An 18804-nucleotide genomic window follows, 5' to 3' on the forward strand; every position below is an offset into this window, starting at 1 on the left:
AGATGTCACATTAAGATCCTTTTTCCACAGCATCAACAGACCACCACTCTTACCATCACTTTCGGATTGTAACATATGATCATAACCCAACTTTCGCTTCACCATTTCTGCCCTAGCTTTCGTAAAATGTGTCTCGGCCAGAAAAAACACATCCGGCTTCATTCGCTTATGGAGATCCATAAGCGCTCCAACTGCCGAAGATTTACCTAATCCTCGGCAGTTGCAACCACATGTTTTCATTGTGCCCGGCGGTCACCGTCGAGGGATGCCGCCGATCCTGCAGAGTTGTTTGAGACTAAAGTGCCATCCGTTTTCCTTTGCCTTTTGGAATCAAAAGAGCTCTCTTTATCATCCTTTAAACTCACCTTTGTTGCTTCTCCATCGATAGCCATGTCCGAAGGAACAAGAGCAAGCGCACTCTTCCCAGAATCCTCTTCAAATTCAATTCTTCTCTTCATTGCTTTATCAATTTCAACCATTGTTTCATCTCTTATCTTCATTGGACTAGTAGCCGTATTTGTTAAGTCGGGGTCTATTGGTGCAACAGCTCCAGAACCCCTTCTCTCAGGATGTTCACGCCAATCCACAAAACCTCCCCGTCCTCTGCCTCGACCATCTCCCATGGCACCTTTTCTATAGCTAAAAATACAATATAATTTTTACCGAAACTTCGCACGAGTATTTATGGAATAATTTTTATAATTTTTTGAAACATAAAAATACAGTTTTCAGATATTTCAAAAACAGAGAGCACTAGGCGTCCGATGCGAGTGAGAAATAGACGATCGGGGATGTACGTGAAGGGAGCAGCTAGCTAGGTATAGTGGCCGGACGGCAGTCCTTGTCCATTGCTGTTGTGGGGTGGCCACCATTAACTAATCGGTGTAGCTCTCTTGGGGCAAAGCTTTGGACGAGAGTGACCCTAGTTTTGGTGATTGTCTCCCCGGGCATATGTGTGTCTCCTCACCATGCGTTCCTTTCTCTTTCAGCATTTGCCTCCTGGCTTTTCGCTGCACCATGTTTCTTCAGAGTAGTACTGCGCTACTAGGATCCATCGTGTTGATGTTTGATGTGAGCCACTGCACAAACAATGTACTATTCATAATGCATTATGTGTGCAGCACACTTTCAAATTGAATGCGATCATGACTATCACCGTATCGTTTGGGGACGGGAGCTTATCTTTCTTAATTGGGTCATGGTGGTACACCTGAATCACCTTGCAAAGTCTTGTTATGTTTGTACTTCTTATGAACCTCTATAATAAATATGAAATTTATCGCAAAAAAACTGCATTGTCGTGTTACACGTGAACAATAAAAGGATGGCCGGTCGTAGGAGGGAAGCCATAAAATTTTAGCCGTGTGTTGTCAACCATTTGAATTACAAGACCTATGCGAGCGAGAGCGATCAGGGACGGAGCTGCCTTGAGGCCAATGGTGTCAGCTGACCCCAATGAAAAATGCGAAATCCTTCACTATTTAGCATTATGTAGTGTTAGTTTATAGAGGCTGGTGCAATAGAGATATTATACTAATGACCCCAGTGCTATTATTTTTCAGATTCATCCATGGAGCGATGGATAATTCACTCTGCATATTTTTTTTTTTTGCGAAAATCACTCTTCATAGTTAATTAAGGGTATGTATTTCTGGCTTATCTTCACGCAAAATTATTTTTGGGAAATTTTCAGTGTTTAAAAATAGCTTTTTTACGAAATATTTTTCTTGTCTTTATTACACTGCTCACAAAAAATATCTTTCTTCCACAAAATTTTGTGTACGAACATAAAATGTCTGGATGTACGATTGCACAAAAAAGTTACTTTGAAAATGCATTTTTCATAATAGGTTAGACGCATGAGCGAAAACACCATATCCAAGAGGCAACAGGGTTAATATGTTTGGTGATCAATGTTTCCTTTTTTACTTGGCAAATCATGTTACAGAGAGACGGGTGACACCGTAAGTCCGTAACACACGTGCTCTCCAAAGGAAGAATTTTCCTATCAACAGCCCGCATAAAACTGTTCCCCGATCTATACGTATCAATACATGTAGACAATTCTTGGAGGCTCCCGCACCCAGCAACCCTAGCCTCCCGCACCCAGCCTCCCAACCCTCCCGCCGCCGCCGCCGGCAGCGCCGCCGGGGCAAAGATCTCGGGGCGTGGAGGCGGCAGGGGCCTTCCCTCGTGACGTGTCGGGAACGGCGGCCAAGGAGTCTCTCATGCGGCGGCGGCCCTTCCGCCTCCCGGGGCGGCGGCGGTCGGACGAGGATGGAGGGGCGGCGGCGGTCCTCCCGGGGACGATCCAGCTGCGGGTTGCGGCCTCCCCGCCTCCCATCGGCGGCATGCCGGCGGTGGTGGCTGGTGGAGGCGGACAGCGCCTTTTCCTCCGCCTGTTGCCGGTGAGGGGCGATGATCTTGGGCTTCTCCCGCGGTACGAGGACGCCCGGGGCAGCAGCCTTGGGTTCGACGGTGGAGGTGACCCTCTTCTTCGCCGGAGAGGATCGGCCTGCGGTTGGTGGTGGTGGATCTTTTGATCTATCACCGCATTCCGGCGGTGAGATGGAGGATCTTGGAAGCCGGCGATGGTGTCACCGGTGGAGGGTTGGAGTGGCCAGCCCAGGATGGTCGCCGATGTGGGGGTCCGACCTGAATAAAGGCGGCGGTCCTAGGGCCTCTCTTGCGTGAAGAGGAGGACCTACCGTAGGCCTGGACTCGTGATCTGGCCGGAGTGTTGAGTTCCGGAAGGCTCCGCCGGCGAATGTAACGGTTGCTTTTGCCCGGAGTTTGCTCGGATCGGAGGTATTCGGTCGTGCGCACCCATGTTTTTATTCCGACCGATTGGTTCTGGAGGGAGCAGCGCGAAGCTCTTTTTCTGTGTTGACATCAAGTGACTATGGATCCATGATGAAAGTCGGAAGAAGAGAATTTCATAAAGGCCGGAGGGGAGGACTAGCTAAGGGAGGTTCAAGTCTCTGCGCTGTTGAGGGACTTGCTTGGTGTTTTGGGCTTCACAGCAGCGGTATGAAAGTGGGGGCAACAACACATGTGAAGTGCAGAGTCGTACCTTTCAGAGTGAAAACCCAAGGTCTGGCCTTAATTGGTTGTGCCTGGCAATGACCTTGGTGGAGGCATTGTTTTGAGAGCGGGGACTATCTTCAGCGTGAAAACCTAAGATCTTTGATCGGGTGACGATGGTGTTTGAGCACTGTTCCCTTTTTGGAGGCGTCGTTTTTGGAGAGTCGGTGTTGTCTTGGCGGTGGATGTATTGCTGTTGTTAGGCCCGAGATACTGTAGCGGGACTTTTATTTTTTTTATTTTATTTTCTTGTTTTTGGCTGTGTGCATCCGTAGTGCCATTAGGGTGGTGCGTTGTTGCAGAGGCTAGGTGTAATTGGTATCTTTTTGATATTAATATATTCCCTTTATCGAAAAATGTAGACAATTCTTCTCATGCTTTGTTATCCTTACACGTTACAAATACTACTCCGTACTATATGCGAAGACCAGAAGAGAGACTGTCCGTGTCATATGTTGTTGTCCGAAGAAGAGACCAATGTCTATACCGCATCCTTCTCATAAAAAATCTGGATCTCCACTGCGCATAACATAAATGGCCTACACTCGGGAGTAAGAAGACAGACCCTCCTAGCTAGTCTCGTAAAGGTCCTACCTGACTACCTAGCTAGCTATACCATTGATGGGCACAGTCACAATCTCATTAGCCACTGATGTGCACAATCACAATCTTACAAACACTCAGCCCCTAGCTTGAGGTACTCTTGCTCGTGCCTCCTGGGTGCAGGTAGCGACATCAGCGATGTGATTTGATTAGGTGCTGATTAGACAAACGGTCATGACGAGGAGTCAGAAAGTCAAGCTCAGAATTAGAAAATCACGAGAGGCCAATCAAAATGTATCAACGTACCGAGACAAAAGGCATGCTGCGTGCGCAGAAGTACTATACTGGTTTAACTAATTAATTAAGGTCTGCACCTTTGCGAGACAACTAGATTAGATAAATTAGTTGTCAAGTGGACTAGGGTGCTCAATTAGTTTATTGATAGTTAATCCATGACAATGATGGGTTTTCTCTATCCAAAAAGATGTATAATTGCATGCACAGAATTCACTTCACCTAAAACTGAAGCTGATGGAGAAAACCCCTCAGACATAAACATGAACAAAAAGTAAGCTGCAATATTTGTATTTTGCGCCGTGCATTAGTTTTGTTCTAAGTTTCACCAACTAAATCTCCACAAGCAACTTCATGATACCAAAACATGTGAAGTAAAAGCCAACACCACTAGAATACAAGTAGTGCATTATTATAACAAGTCTTAAAATTCTAAATTCAACATAGTTCACCGCAAAAGTTCACCAATCACAACACAAACTTCATCCAAAACAAAACAAAATACATACTACATAACTAGAACGGTCGGTATTTCATATATACCACATACATATATAATAGGAAAAAATATTAATCAAAATTACCATGTCAATATTTCGTGTAGCACCTCGTTCACGCCGAGCTCGCCAAAACCGATGGTGCGACGACTTTGAATCTCGTGTGAACGACAGAAGGACGAGTTGGTTAGGCATGGCCAACTTCACGAGGTCCATCAGTGCCGCTCGGCGAGGCCAGATGGGCACGTCACTCTTCACTTTGGAACAAAATGTCATACTCTAGTGTCTATTTGGACGGACGAATAAGTCATCATAAACTCTTGAAATTTGGAGCGCGGCTCTTTTTCTTCTTCTTTTCTTCCATGTAGTATAAACCCTAGAATTTTAGAATTGTAAAAGAGAAAGTGAACCAAAAAGCCAGGCGCTAATGTCTAGCGCATGCCAACACGAGGGGTGTAATTGCGCTATTTTTTCTTACGACTGTGCCCTCATAGGGGTTCTTTTCACTGCATATTCTGTCCACACTCCACACACTCTTTTGATGCGTGGCTCTTTTTTTTCGTCCCATGCGCACACTATGGTGCTGGGTCACGGGCTGGGCTCGGTGGCCTCTTTTAGTTGTGCCTTAGGCATCTTTCGCAGCTGACAGCCGTGCACCATCCTCGTGTTGGCGATGGAACCAACAGGATTCGGCCTAATAAACAGGTCAGATTTTAATTCAACTTCCGGTGTGGTACTAAGAGCATGTCTAATGGAACCCTTAAATCCGTATACAACCGTTTTTTTACGGATTTAAGGGTTCAAATGCTATATAGTGGAACCCCAAAATCTCTAAATCCCTAAAAAAATTAGAGGTCGAGGCTCCAATCGCGTGCCCGACCCGTACGGTGCAGGGTTGGAGGCCCCGACCCGTGCTCCGACCCCTACACGTTCACAACGGACGCATGAAGCGCGGTTCGGCTCCTCCTCCCTCCCCGAGCTCACCTCCACACCGCGCCGCCGCCGCCGCCGCCGCCCCGCCCCCTCGCCGGCCGCCGACGCCACCGGGATCTAGCACCCCCACCTCCTCCTCCCCCCGCCGGACCTTTTCCCGGCCTCGCCGCCTCTCCTCCTCCTCCGCATCGAGCTCCGCCCCGCCGCCGCCCCCGGCCTCCCCGCCGCCGCCCCGGCTCCCGGCCTCCGCCGCCCCCCCCCTCCTCCGCCCGAGCTCCTCCTCCGCCCGAGCTCCTCCTCCTCCTCCCTCCTCCGCCCGAGCTCCTCCTCCTCCTCCCTCCACCGCCGCTCGGCCCGCCCCCGGCCTCCTCCCTCCTCCGCATCGAGCCGCCGCCCCCAGCCTCCCCGCCGCCGTCGCCGCCGCTCCGACCCCAGCCTCCCCGCCACCGCCGCTCGGCCCGCCCCCAGCCTTCTACCCCGACGCCGCCCGACGCCGCCGAAGGTATTTTCTTCCCCCTTTTTTTTGTAAATTTTTTCATACTATTGATGAGAAAAATAGGCACAAAATTTATATTTTGATGCAAATATGGTAATTTGTTGTAGATGGAGATGAACTCCGACGACTCCATGTCGTTGTCCTCCGAGTCCGGTTGGTCTTCGTCGGACGATTCGGACATTGAGGAGTTGCTTCAAGACGATGACGTGGAGATGATGAGCCTCCTCGTCGACGTCCAAGAGATCGAAGACCGCGCAAAGCTGTTGGATCATAGGAGAGGATCGGTGATGGGGCGAGAGTACATTTACCGCAACCGTGGTCTCGGGCACGAGCAACTGATGCGAGACTACTTCGCGAAGGAGCATCCTACATACCCACCTCGCCTCTTCGGAGAAGGTACCGAATGCGCCGTAGTTTGTTTGTGAAGATTGTTAATGATTGTGAGGCCGCCTCGGATTACTTCAAGCGTCGTAGGTCCGCCTCCGGTCAATGGGGGTTTAGTGCTTATCAAAAGATATCGGCGGCAATGCGTGTGCTCGCCTATGGCGTACCCGCGGACTATACCGACGAGTATCTTCGCATTGGTGTACAAACAACCACGGATTCCGTCCGTAGGTTTGCAAAGTTGGTCATCCGGTTGTATGGTGATTTGTATCTTCGGGCACCCAACGAGGAAGATACAAAGAGGTTGATGGAGATGAATGAAAAAAGGGGATGGCCGGGGATGCTTGGTAGTCTTGATTGCATGCATTGGACATGGAAAAATTGCCCCAAATCATGGCATGGAATGTATTGTGGAAAAAACAAGGATGCAACCATTGTGCTTGAGGTCGTGGCATCGGAGGACACATGGATTTGGCATGCATTTTTCGGTTTGCCAGGTACACTCAATGATATCAACGTGCTCAATAGATCTCCTTTGTTTGCAAAATTAGTTTCTGGAGATGCTCCAACTTGCAACTACAAGGTCATGAACCATGAGTACTCAATGGGATACTATCTCACCGATGGCATTTATCCCGAGTGGGCAACTCTTGTGAAGTCCATCAAGGAGAAAAATGGTGTGCCCCTAACAAAAAAACAAGCTCATTTCACAAGGGCACAAGAGGCAGCCCGCAAAGATATTGAGAGAGCTTTCGGTATTTTGCAAGCAAGGTTTGCCATAGTCCGGGGTCCAGCTCGTTTTTGGGACAAGAAGACCTTGCAGGACATCATGACATGTTGTGTGATTCTACACAACATGATCATAGAGGATGAGAGAGGGTTAAACCTCCCTTTCTTCTATGACAATGTTGGCACCCGTGTGCAACCGGAAAGGAACCCCAATCGCGTAGAAGCTTTTCTTGAAGCACACCGTGCGATTGAGAATGCAAACACTCATTGTCAACTCCGGGATGATCTTGTAGAGCACCATTGGCAGTTGGATGGGCGGCGCCAAGGCTTATGATGTGTCTTTGTTTCACTTTGCTATGTCCTATTTGCTTCGAACAATTTTTTTTATTTTGCCAAAAACATTGTTGTAATATTTGGAATGATTATCTTGTGCTTGAGAGTACTATTTGATGTTGTAATAATAACTAGAATGATTATTGTTTGATGTTTATGGTGATATTTGTGATATTTGTGATATGAAACTGTGATGAGGGTTTGAGGGTTTGAGGGTTGAGTCAAATAGTGGAACCCTCAAACCCTTAAAATTTAAGGGTTTGAGAGTTCCACTATTTGACTCAACCCTTAAAATTTAAGGTTTAAGGGTTCCACTAAATGCCTCCTGTTTTTCACACCTCCAACCTCTTCAATTTTGCTAATTCTCGACTCTTATAGCTATAAGGGTTTAAGGGTTCCATTAGACATGCTCTAATATAATGTTTCGCCCGGTCGATTTCGCGTCCCGCACCGGCCTCCATGGAAAACTCGGTTGAGGCCCAATTAGTCCCGTCTCAGGCCCCCGAGGCCCGTTCACCCTCCATCCTCGTCTCATGCTCTCATCTCGTCGCCGCAAATCCGATCTCGCTCGATGGACAGGCTCTTGAACGCCGGTAGGAGCTTGCCATTGCCAAGCAGCCACATCTGGAAGTCCGACACCATGAACTGCACCTCCCCGTCGCAATGCTTCGCCGTCAGGAACAGCGGCAGAATCACGTCCGTGGAGCTCCCGCGGTCCGAGAACACCAGCGCCGGCCGTGCTCTTCTTGACCAGCGGAGCAGTCCCCGGTCGTCGACCGCACGCTGATCTCGGGCATGGCGTTGGCGTTGGCGTTGGAGTCGGCCGGCCTTGCGCGGATAAGGGTTGACGCGCCACTCCTCGCCGGCTCGCCGTCCAGCTCGACGCCAGGTCGCATAGATAGCGGCTTGCGCCAACGACGCCTCCGGACCTTAAATTCAGACCCAAAAAACACGTTGTTGCTGCTCGTTACTTGGTCTCTTGCTGAGCCGGAGGAATCACCTGGACGGGAGCAAGACGCACGCGTAGTGGGATCAGATTGAACTATGAGCTGCCATTGACGTTATTGTAGCTGCAGCTGCTGCTCTTCTTGGGAGAACTAGCAACAGCATCCTGCACTTGCAGCTGCCCATCCTCAGGAACACCTGATCAGAAAATCTTGTCAAACTCTGGATGGACTTGATCATTAAGGCATCTTCTATTGGATCCGGAGGTTCCGATGTAGAGACTTGGTAGTACAGGAGTTCAGACGTAACTGGGGTGAAGGCGGTTGGAAGTACCGTACTATGCACTTGTTCTTCATATCTTCTATGCTTCTGTCTTTTCTTCCTTTTCTTCCCGGGTTTTCTCTTGGATGGCTTGTTTTTTTGGTCTCTCATGCTGTCATGCATCTTCGACTTCCTCATGTGTCAAGGGCAGGAGGGTTGAACACATGTAAAGGAGAAGACTGGTATATGAACACATGTAATAGAGAAGATTCACCTTTGATGCCATTGATAACAGCCCTATGACCTTGATTGGAGGCCAAGGAGGATAATCGATGAACAGTAGGGAGAAAGCGTCAGCCTGGCCTAGCACGCACGGTGGGTTCTCCTGTTCGGCAGCAAAGTTGCTTCAGTAGCTTCCCAGGCTAACTTGGTGACCCTACAACACAAGATGATTGTATTTTCTTTCAAAGAAAAAGGTAACTTCCAACTGTGGCTGTAGTGCAAGTATAAACCACAGGAATTTGGGGGCTATTCAGAGAATTAAACATGCAACATTCTCTCCCCATGACACAGCAAAAAAAAAACACATGATACTCAAAAGTATACACCGCAACCATTATATATAGTATATAGTACGACTCGGACATTACAGTTCCAGTACTACTAATATAGATGTACGAGATGAGACGCTAAAATTTATCAGTTATTACGGGGCAGGCTTAAGACTACTGAAGCCCTCTATTGACAAATCACTAAAGCATCCGCACGCAACCGAGAAAACCGCTTTACAGAATAGCACACTTGTTACTGGTAGCCAACCGTCTGAATTCCTCGTTTTCCAGTTGGGCCTTCTCAAGGCGCTCTCTGAGCTGGCGGATCTCCTCGTCTGATTTCATCCTGGCCTCTGCAGCCACCCTCTCTGCTTCTAATCTTGCGTTCTGTTCTTCCATTAGCTGGCATTGCAGCTTTTCCACCGTGCAGTTTAGTTTGTCTTCCACCTAAATCATGAATGTCCAGTCAGAGTTGATGCAATTTCTAAAGTCTAAAGTAGAAAAGATACGTGGACAGCAGTTCAAATAATTATCGAAAACTTCTAAGGGGATTAAATACATTTTATGTTGTAAATATTAGAACATGTTTCAATAAACTTGATCAGACATAAAGAAGTTTGACTAATGACCAGAGCTAGAACTTCAAATACAAGTGATTGTTCCCATGCATTATATTTTACTTCTAGTAATTCTTTAAAACGAAAGAAAAAGATGATTGCGTCATGAAATATTGGCATGTTGAGCCTACAGCTTATATGTAAACAAGAAAAATCATCTATAATAGACCTTGAGCCTCTAGGTAACTCCATATATGCTTCAGGTATGATTGACTTAATATGGAATGCCGTTAACCAGTAATATGTAAAGGAACATATGTCATCATAAACAACGCACAAGTTTTTGAAAGACGGCTTTTAAATTAAAGTACATAATTAAATGGTGTCTGCCTTTATCATAACCCATAAAATAGTACTATCTCTTACCATGGCGGTAATGTTTGCAAGTTGTTCATCACGAGTTCTGTGGATCTCCTTCTTCAATTCAGATATCTGCTCCTCTGAATATCCCATGGCATCATGAACCTCCTTTTCTCTATCATGCACCTCCTACAAGATGAGATAAGCATTAACTACAGAAAAATAGGATAGGGATGAGAATCTCAAACTTCGCTCAACATCATTATTTACCTTAATGCGAGTGAGCATTTGGTCTGTAAATGGTTTTCCTCCATTATTTGCACTAACAGAATCAACCACATCAAGCAACGTTTCCAGCTGCTTAGCTTGAATCATTCGGTCCTTGGTCTTGTTGTCAAAAAGAACAACTCTATTTTTGCATAGCTCAACAACTTTCTGTAGACAGAACATGCAAATGTAACTATTTTCCCGCAAGCTCAAGAACCTTTCATGCACATTTCAAGAGTTAAAGGTGCAAAAGTATATTACCTGCAGATATTCCGGGGCATTACTTAGCATGTTCTTCAATTTAGTTTCACCAACTAAATCTCCATAGGTGAAGACCAGGATCAAGTGATCAACAATTTGCTCTCCAAAAAACACTTTAATAGTCTCAATGGTGCTAGAATCTTCTCGAGAAAATCGAGTTGTAGCAGAAAAAACCATCAACACCGCATGTATCCCATCTTTGGCCATGTTCATACACTTGACGATTTCTTTACCAGCATCCTCAGGTGTTACAGTCATGTCAAATAGTCCTATCCAAGTAGTTGAAATGGGTGATTAGCAAAACATAATAAACATGAACGGCCAACAATCTGTAAAAGTATAATGCTGAATTGCGGATCAGTAGTTTTCAGCAAGGAAGATAAATTTACTAGTTTCCTAGTTCACATTGGTCCATGCCCATCGTTCTATTAAAATACAAAATCATATTTCATTCTTTGTCTGTTTCTAGGAAAATATTGCTTCCCTTTATGTTCATTTTCAAGCATGCAAGAAATGAAGGGAGTTGACAAATATGGAAAGACGTGAGAAGAATAAATGACAGCTGCAAAATGAACAGGGTGCAGTTCAATTGAAATATCCTGCACTCCTATTTTTCAGAGCAACATTTCCACTTCAAACTCTACACTCTAATTGCAGTCAAAACAAGGAGGAAGAAAAGTGATAATTCACAGCATGATTAATCTGATTAACTGTCTCATTAAAAATTATAGTTTAAGATCAACAAGCTGAATGCCTGCAGGTTGCTATGGGCCTAATTAAATAAATCCAATTATGTGGCACATCTGCCTCCGTACAAATCCATAGCGACAAAAACTGACCTGGCGTTAGAAAGAACAAGGCAACTTATTAAACATAGATAGCGAAACCAGAAAGTACAGACATATTTTGCTAACCCTTAAATAGAATTGATGATGGATCATCAGTCAGGAAATTACATTTGGTGGACAGTAGGTGTGATGGCAAACTCTGCTTCCCCACAACATCCAATCTTTATAGGAGCAAAGGATAAACAATAGCAACTAGGTCCAGCGTACACTACCATGCTACAGTGCTTTTTGATAGCAAAAAAATGTAGCATATGGCTTCTAAATTAACTGTTATTTTGATAAAGAGTGGATGGCATCCAAACATCTAAAGATACTGCATCAAACGTCTCAGCATAATCAGAGAATAAAGCGTGTGATCGATATGTACACAAGATGCAACATAGTATGTAGAATTCACAAATTCAAAACATCTGAATGATTGATAAATACAAAGATATAGTAGTTACATTCAATACATGCACTCTTACCTGGTGTATCAATAACATTTATGGTGCGGCCATCTTTCAGAGTGGTGCTTCCCATCTGACAAGTATTTGTCACACTAGCATGGGAGTATTCAGACACAAATGCTTCCCGTCCAAGGATACTATTGCCAGTTGCACTCTTGCCGTAGCCAAGCTTTCCAACAAGAACAAGGGTGATGTCAGCACTAGGCAACACCCAGTCGTCATCATAGTTGCTTCCACCCATTGCGAAAAAACTGTTCACAAAATCAGGAATCAGCGGTTATGTATCATATCTATTATCATGCAATCTCTGGAAAAAAAAGGTAGCATTTGAGAAATGAAAAAAACAACAAAAAGAATTATCATGCAATTGTTACGCATACTTGCAGTATTATTGTCAAAGAAAGACAATTTTCAACATCGATTGAATTGAATTATTAGTCGTACTTGCAGTATTGTCAAAGATGAAGTTAACTGAAGGTAATGGCAACAACAAAAAAAGAAGATAAAAGTCAAGATCTTCTAGGTTAATTTTATAGTTTTGCTTCTTCAATCCCCCCGTGTGACTCTCTAAACAGCTATAAATAAAATACACAATATGGAAGATCTTAGAGATGCAAAGGTCATTATGAGTTAACATGTAAGAACAGGTCGCCATATTACATCTTGAAATGCAAAAACATGTATCTTTCAAACATACGATAGACAGTACAACGATACATGTTCAGGAGGTTAAACAGCAAGCCTTTGGTATCTCCTAGAAGAGGATCACGTTTACAACTCAAGAGCCTTAAAAACATAAAGATGGAAAACATCACACACAAAACAAAACACAAACTATCCCAGTGCGAAAAAAATGATACAGTTTTACCAGATTATTACATCCAAACAGAATAAGCAATGGCTATAAGAAACCAGTGGATGGACAATTACTCTGCAACGATTGTGATGAACTTCAGTAAGAAACAACCTAGCGTTGTAGCAATGTCTAACACATAACACCACAGAACAAAGAAAAACTAACAGGGAAAATTTCAGTTCTTCTAGCTCACGAAGAACCAGGGTTGGAAAAACGAGAAGCCTTCAAAGCGGAAGTCGCGCTTAGTTAAATCGCAACCAGACTTGCAGAAAAGGAAATTTTGATGTCGTCTGAATTAGATTGCATCAAAGTCTTGCCATTACAGTCAAGCAACCCTAGCGCTCAATGTGAAACTACGAGATCAGATTAATCCAGAACCTCCTAAACAAACTTCCTGTTTAGTTTTCTTATCCTCTGGCACTCGGCAGATTAATAATCAGATACAAGCAACTCAAGAAGGCAGGTTATCTTTGAGATTGGGAAGAATCAATTCGATACTACAAGCTGACAACTGGCCAGCAGCAATGCATAGCAACGAATAACCTATACTGCAAACTAACTACTAAGCACATCAAAATAGCGACGCAATAACCTAACTCTTAAGCACATGAGAACACAGATAAACAAATCTCTGCAGTCTAGATGCCTAATTACCGCAACCCCCACCCCACCCCCGTCATCACACACGCGCGCGCGCAGACACACACAAATTCCCAGCCAACCCAACCCACACCCTATCACTGAATCCGTGAATCGAACAAACACTGAAAACTCCAATCCTATACGTAGTCGGCGAGAACGACACGAAATTACTGTTGACAAGCAGGAAATCCATCTACGCACCAAGGAAATTTGCACCGAAAATTGACCTGCAGATCGGATGAACTTACGAGGGGCCGAGGGGAAGTAGCAGGAAGGGGAGAGGTCGGGGGAGACGGGAAGGATTGCTTGGTCTCGAAGAAGAATCCTTTTTGTTTGGGAAGAAAGAAGTAGAAAACAAGAAAATAATCTGGGAGTCGACTTGGGGTCTTCTCTATCTGCCGACGTATTTGCGGGGCGTTTATATTAGCGGAGGGAAAGGGTGCCGTGCGCGTATCGTGACGGACAAAACGAAAACGTAACGCGTGCCACCCACGGCCGCCGTTCTGTATTCGGGTTTAATCGGGTGCCGTGGCGTCCGTGGAGCCTTCGCCAGCCGTCCGATTGTGCGCCCAGGGTCCTGCACGGATGGGGGACAGATTGGTCATGGATTATTAGGTCAAAAAATGCTGCTACGTACTCTGTTCTTAAATCCTCGGTCTAATTTGGCAAAGGATAATTAGGATATCAAAGTTTGAATGAACTTTTCTACAGATTTTATGTAAAGCATTCTACATGTAATCATTACATGAAAAGTTAAGTTACTCGGAAAACGCCAAAATCCCTTTCCAACACACATTTGTCATCATGGCTCGTTTTCTGTGGTTGGATGTCTAGCCTTCAAGAATAGATTACCCGAAACTCAATGCGAGCGTTATGATTATCTCAGCAAAAGCTTTAAAACTACACCTTGCACGTGGGGTAACTATTTGTGTCTATTTATTATATATAATATATTGCTATGTGAGTGTTGTGTACTCATTCATCACCTTTATTTTGTTGCATTCATTTGTTGATCAAGTTGCGGTGATTTTATGATGCATTTCTTTTATTACTTTTTACTACAAATATGTCTACCGCATGTCATTTCCGACATCAACAATACATGTATTAGAAATGTGTATACCCCACATCCAAATTTGAACGAACTCTTCCTTACAATTTTGAGAATGAATCGTATTACACTAGTTGTATGTATGCTATCCTACATTTTATGAAATCATTTGTAAAAGCTTAAATTTGGATGCTGAATAAAAGGTCATTTATCCACACAAAAAAAAGGGTGGCAGAATCGTCATCTAACACACATTTATCAGCGCACGCGGTTAACAGTGTGTCCAAAGTACACCATATGTTGGTTACCCAGAGGTTAGAGGTCTAGCATCCACAATAGATGACACATACCCAAACTTAGCACTCAAATCACCATTCATATAATCTTGTGTTTATTTCACAAGAGCCTCGGAAGAAATATCTTTGCCGATGGGTGACTATATTTAGTCTATACGAGTTGTGTTAGTGGTGCATCACTCTTTAATGATGAAAGGACATAGATGTCACCTGGGGGGGGTAAATAGACGGTTTAAAACTTTTACGATAATGGCTTGAAAAAATATAGAATAAAACTAACATTTAATTTGTCAAGCACAAATTCTATATAACTAAAGTTTACGTATGTGCCAACAACTTATGCTAAGCAAGACAAGAAGCTATGTGATATAGATACGTAACTTCAAACACGAAGACTATTACAAAGTAAAGTGTATAAGTAAAAAAAATCTAGTATAGAAATAACTAAGGCACGCTGAGACGATGATGTATCCCGAAGTTCACACTCTTGTGAGTGCTACTCTGCGTTAGAACGGTGTGGAGGCCAATGCACCCCAAACGTCACGAATGACACAACATATTCTCCTCGATCCTTCCCACCAAAAGGAAAGGCCTCGATACACTACGGAAGATTGAGGGTGGTCACAAAACCCGTACAAGTTTGGGGCAGTCTCCACAAATTAATTAGAAGCCCCCCAAGAAATCACCATGAAGGCCTCACGCTTGAGGAATCGCCACAACTTAATTGGAGGCCCCAAGAACACCACTAAGTCACAAAGTTTTCTAGGGTTCCAAGAATCCAAGAGTAAAAAGCTTTTTTACTTTCACTTCCATAAATCACTGTGGAGAACTCAAACCTATGCACCGAATGCAAATGTCAAATCCTTCAATCCAAAATTTCACCAAAGCTACAAAAGCTTGTTGAGGGATAGGAGAGGAAGAACAAAGAAGGAGAACACCAAATTTCTCCAAGATGTAGATCTAATGAGTTCCCCTCACAAAGAGAGGATATTGATTGGTGGAAGTGTCAATCTAGATCTCGTGTATCTTTTCTCTCAAATAGATGCAAGATTCACTGGATGGAGATAGAAATCTCAAAGGATTCGGCAATGGGCGTAAAAAAATCTCAAGAACCTCTTTAACCTTTGGTGAAGAAGACCCCTTAAATATGTCCCTAGAAATCCAACCGTTATGCACAAAAAATGGGAGGACCGGAAGTTCCACTCATTTGGGGTGGAAGTTCCAACATGTCAAAAGACTGCCCAATGGTCAAAAAGATCAGAATTTGTACCAGAAGTAGGGTGGTACTAGTGGCCACCGACAATGCCAGCCAACTTCCGGAAACACCAAAACATTCTCGGTACACGTTCTATAGCTAAAAACCAGTTTCTAGAACTTATTCCGAAAGTAGGGCGGTGCAACCAGCTGTTGCGGTCAGAAACCTACCGGCGAGCAGCGACGGGCAACACAGTAGAGCCGGGAGGCTCCCAGGACTGCGGCTGGCCCTGGTCCCTCGAGCGATGGCCCGCAAAGACTCGGCACGCACGTTCGATGCTGGTGCAAGGGCGTGCCACCTGACCTATACCTGGCCAGGAAGGTGATGGATTTGCCTCGCTTAGTTTCCTACATGGCATACACGTAAACATTAAATACGAGCCTCGATCGGCTCTCGAGGTTGTCTGTGAATCGGCTCAAGGAGCCGATCCACCCATGATCCGTACGAGGTGTACGATCAGATGGTGGTCCTGCTTGATCAAAACAAAGTTAAAACGACCTACTACGATTTAGGGTTTTCACCACATAATCGGAACATCCTACGCGTGATTGAGCCTGGCGGCCACGCACGGTGATCATAAACCGACCCTAGACAAGGCCTAAAAACCAACATGAAGTTGATCCCCGGAACATCTTGTCTAGGGCTAGCAAACTACACCCTACGTGCCACTTGGATCCTTCAACCCGTTTGTAAGGCCTAACTATGCAGATATTAAACTAATCCTTGAAGAACAAGGAGCAATCATAACGGATCGGATCTACTAAATAATGATCAAGCGGGGTGCCGCCCTTACACCTAAGATAGATGTAAGGGCGGCTAGACGTCTAAGGGTTGCAAGGACGAAAGCATATGATACGATGAAACAATGCTAACCCTAACACATCTATGATAACTACGTTGCTCGCCATCAACAAGGCTTCGGCGACGAGCAACGCATGAACAGCCGAATAAACGTGTACTTGTCTAGATCGCAAGATGCGATCTAGGCAGCATGATGCTTACCCGGAAGAAACCCTCGAGACAAGGAGTTGGCGATGCGCCTAGATTGGTTTGTGGTGAACGTGATTGTTGTTTATTTCATAAACCCTAGATACATATTTATAGTCCGTAGACTTTCTAACGTGGGAATAATCCCAACCGTGCACGAACCAAATTCTATCTAACCGACACGTATCCTACTATATTTACAGATACACGGGCAAACTAGCCCAAACTTTGCATATAAGGCCGATTCATGTATTCCTTCCATGTATATTCTTCAAGCCCATCTTTAATCGCGGCCCACCTCTGATCCGGTCAAATTCTGGTGATAACACATGCCCCCCTGGTTTTGGAAATGACAATTCCAAAATCACTCTGTTTCTCCTTCGTCGGGTCACGTCGTGGCGTCTTGCCTCCTCGACTTCATCACCAATCTGAAAAAACCCCTCTTATTAATGAAGGAGTGTTTTCATTTAATTTTGCCGATAGTCAAAGTCAAACACTCCCCGAAAGAGCCGATAGCATCACATCAGCCTCTATGATAAAACAAGAGTAAGGCCAACCTAACTGCTCCTCCAAACGGTAACCTGCGACCTCCGTCTGAGAGAGCAAACTCAGATCCCCAAATCGACGCCCAAGCAGCTCCACGAATCTCAGATCTCAACCGCGCCGTCCCAATTCCTCAGCGCATCAAATGGCGGAATCATCCAACGCCAACGCCATGGTCTCCGGTCTGAAGGTAACCCTCAACCGCCTCTTCGCCATTCGAATCAATGTTAGGATTGAACAGCAAACACCTGAATTAATGCCTTATTCCGTTACCAATTTTAGGTTTCAGACATCCTGCTGCCGCACCCTTCTCTCCCAAACTCTATGTGTCTTGGCCCCCGTTCTTCCGAGAGTCCTGCTCACCTAATCTCATGCGAGGCCCATAGAATCCACTTCGTGAACCAGAATTTAGATCTGACTTCCTGGGCCGACTGCCTGCGAGCATGGCCTAATCCTCCCGAAGGCTGGGTGGCATGGTACAGTAGAGTATCTAAAACCCACTATGCTACCTGGGACACGATAGGGATAGCCGATGCCTTGTCATTATCATTGTCTCCTCTTGAAAAGAATGAGAACATCCTGAAAACCATCGGCTACTTTTGGTCGGATGCACTGAATTGCTTCATGTTCGGCCATGGACCCATGACACCAACTCTGCTGGACGTGGCCATGATCACAGGCCTGGATATTACATCCTCAAGCCCCTCTGCCTTTAAATTGCCAAAGGTCCCTTTCACCCTTTCCTCTAAAACAGAGTGTACAAGCTGGGGCGCCTACCTCAAGCGTTATATGAAAACCAAGGGCCATGTGACAAAAAGAGATCACACGGCCTTCTTGAACTTCTGGTTGGAGCATTTCATATTTTGTGGTCCTTCACTCGCCCCAACCAAGAATTACCTTTCCCTGGCCTATGAGCTCGCCAAAGGCACTCGACTTGGCCTCGGAAAACTGCTCCTTGGAGAGGTCTATCGATCTCTTCAACTAATGTCCGTCAAACTGTTCTCCCAAAAGACAGTCAAAACAGGAGGCCCCTGGTGGTTTATTCAGTTATGGGCTCAGCTCGTACTTTCGAAACCGAGATCCCAAACTTCCCACCTTTGGCCACCGCACCTTCCCCGATGCAAATGGGAAGGATATCCGATGCACTAGCTATGGTCAAGCTCTGTATAGTCTCCCGGGCAGCGGATCGATCCCCAAGGAAGCAGAGAGTGGTTCAAGATTTTCTTCCAAGGTCCGGACAACCCTCTGTTCTTCCCCTATACCGAATTGGAAAACTTTGAGAATCCGGTCTCCTTCCGATTAGACAACCTTGCGCGATGACGCTAGTACCCGGCACTTGTACTCTATCATGATCCGTCCTTGCTTTCTCCCGCTTGGCATGA

The 18804-nt window shown here is 45.2% G+C and overlaps 1 protein-coding gene across 1 annotated transcript; it reads right to left on the bottom strand.

The window, feature by feature from the left end:
* Positions 1–9090: 9090 nt before the first annotated feature.
* On the bottom strand, positions 9091–13701 carry LOC124692406 (immune-associated nucleotide-binding protein 9-like). The gene is made up of 6 exons (XM_047225769.1): positions 13539–13701; positions 11811–12043; positions 10496–10764; positions 10238–10402; positions 10034–10156; positions 9091–9497 (listed from the first exon to the last, which is right to left on the bottom strand). The coding sequence occupies exons 2-6, from the start codon at positions 12031–12033 to the stop codon at positions 9285–9287; spliced, it is 993 nt and encodes a 330-aa protein (XP_047081725.1). The 5' UTR covers positions 12034–12043; positions 13539–13701; the 3' UTR covers positions 9091–9284.
* Between the last annotated feature and the right edge of the window lie 5103 nt (positions 13702–18804).

Source organism: Lolium rigidum, chromosome 2 (assembly GCF_022539505.1).
Source record: "Lolium rigidum isolate FL_2022 chromosome 2, APGP_CSIRO_Lrig_0.1, whole genome shotgun sequence".
Classification (NCBI taxonomy): domain Eukaryota; kingdom Viridiplantae; phylum Streptophyta; class Magnoliopsida; order Poales; family Poaceae; genus Lolium; species Lolium rigidum.

Coding starts and splice junctions, on each gene's coding strand:
- LOC124692406 (XM_047225769.1), bottom strand. CDS start 12,033: ATGGGTGGAAGCAACTATGATGACGACTGGGTGTTGCCTAGTGCTGAC. Junction 10,403..10,495: donor ATGCCCCGGAATATCTGCAG/GTAATATACTTT, acceptor TTCTGTCTACAG/AAAGTTGTTGAGCTATGCAA. Junction 9,498..10,033: donor TTGCAAACATTACCGCCATG/GTAAGAGATAGT, acceptor TTCATGATTTAG/GTGGAAGACAAACTAAACTG.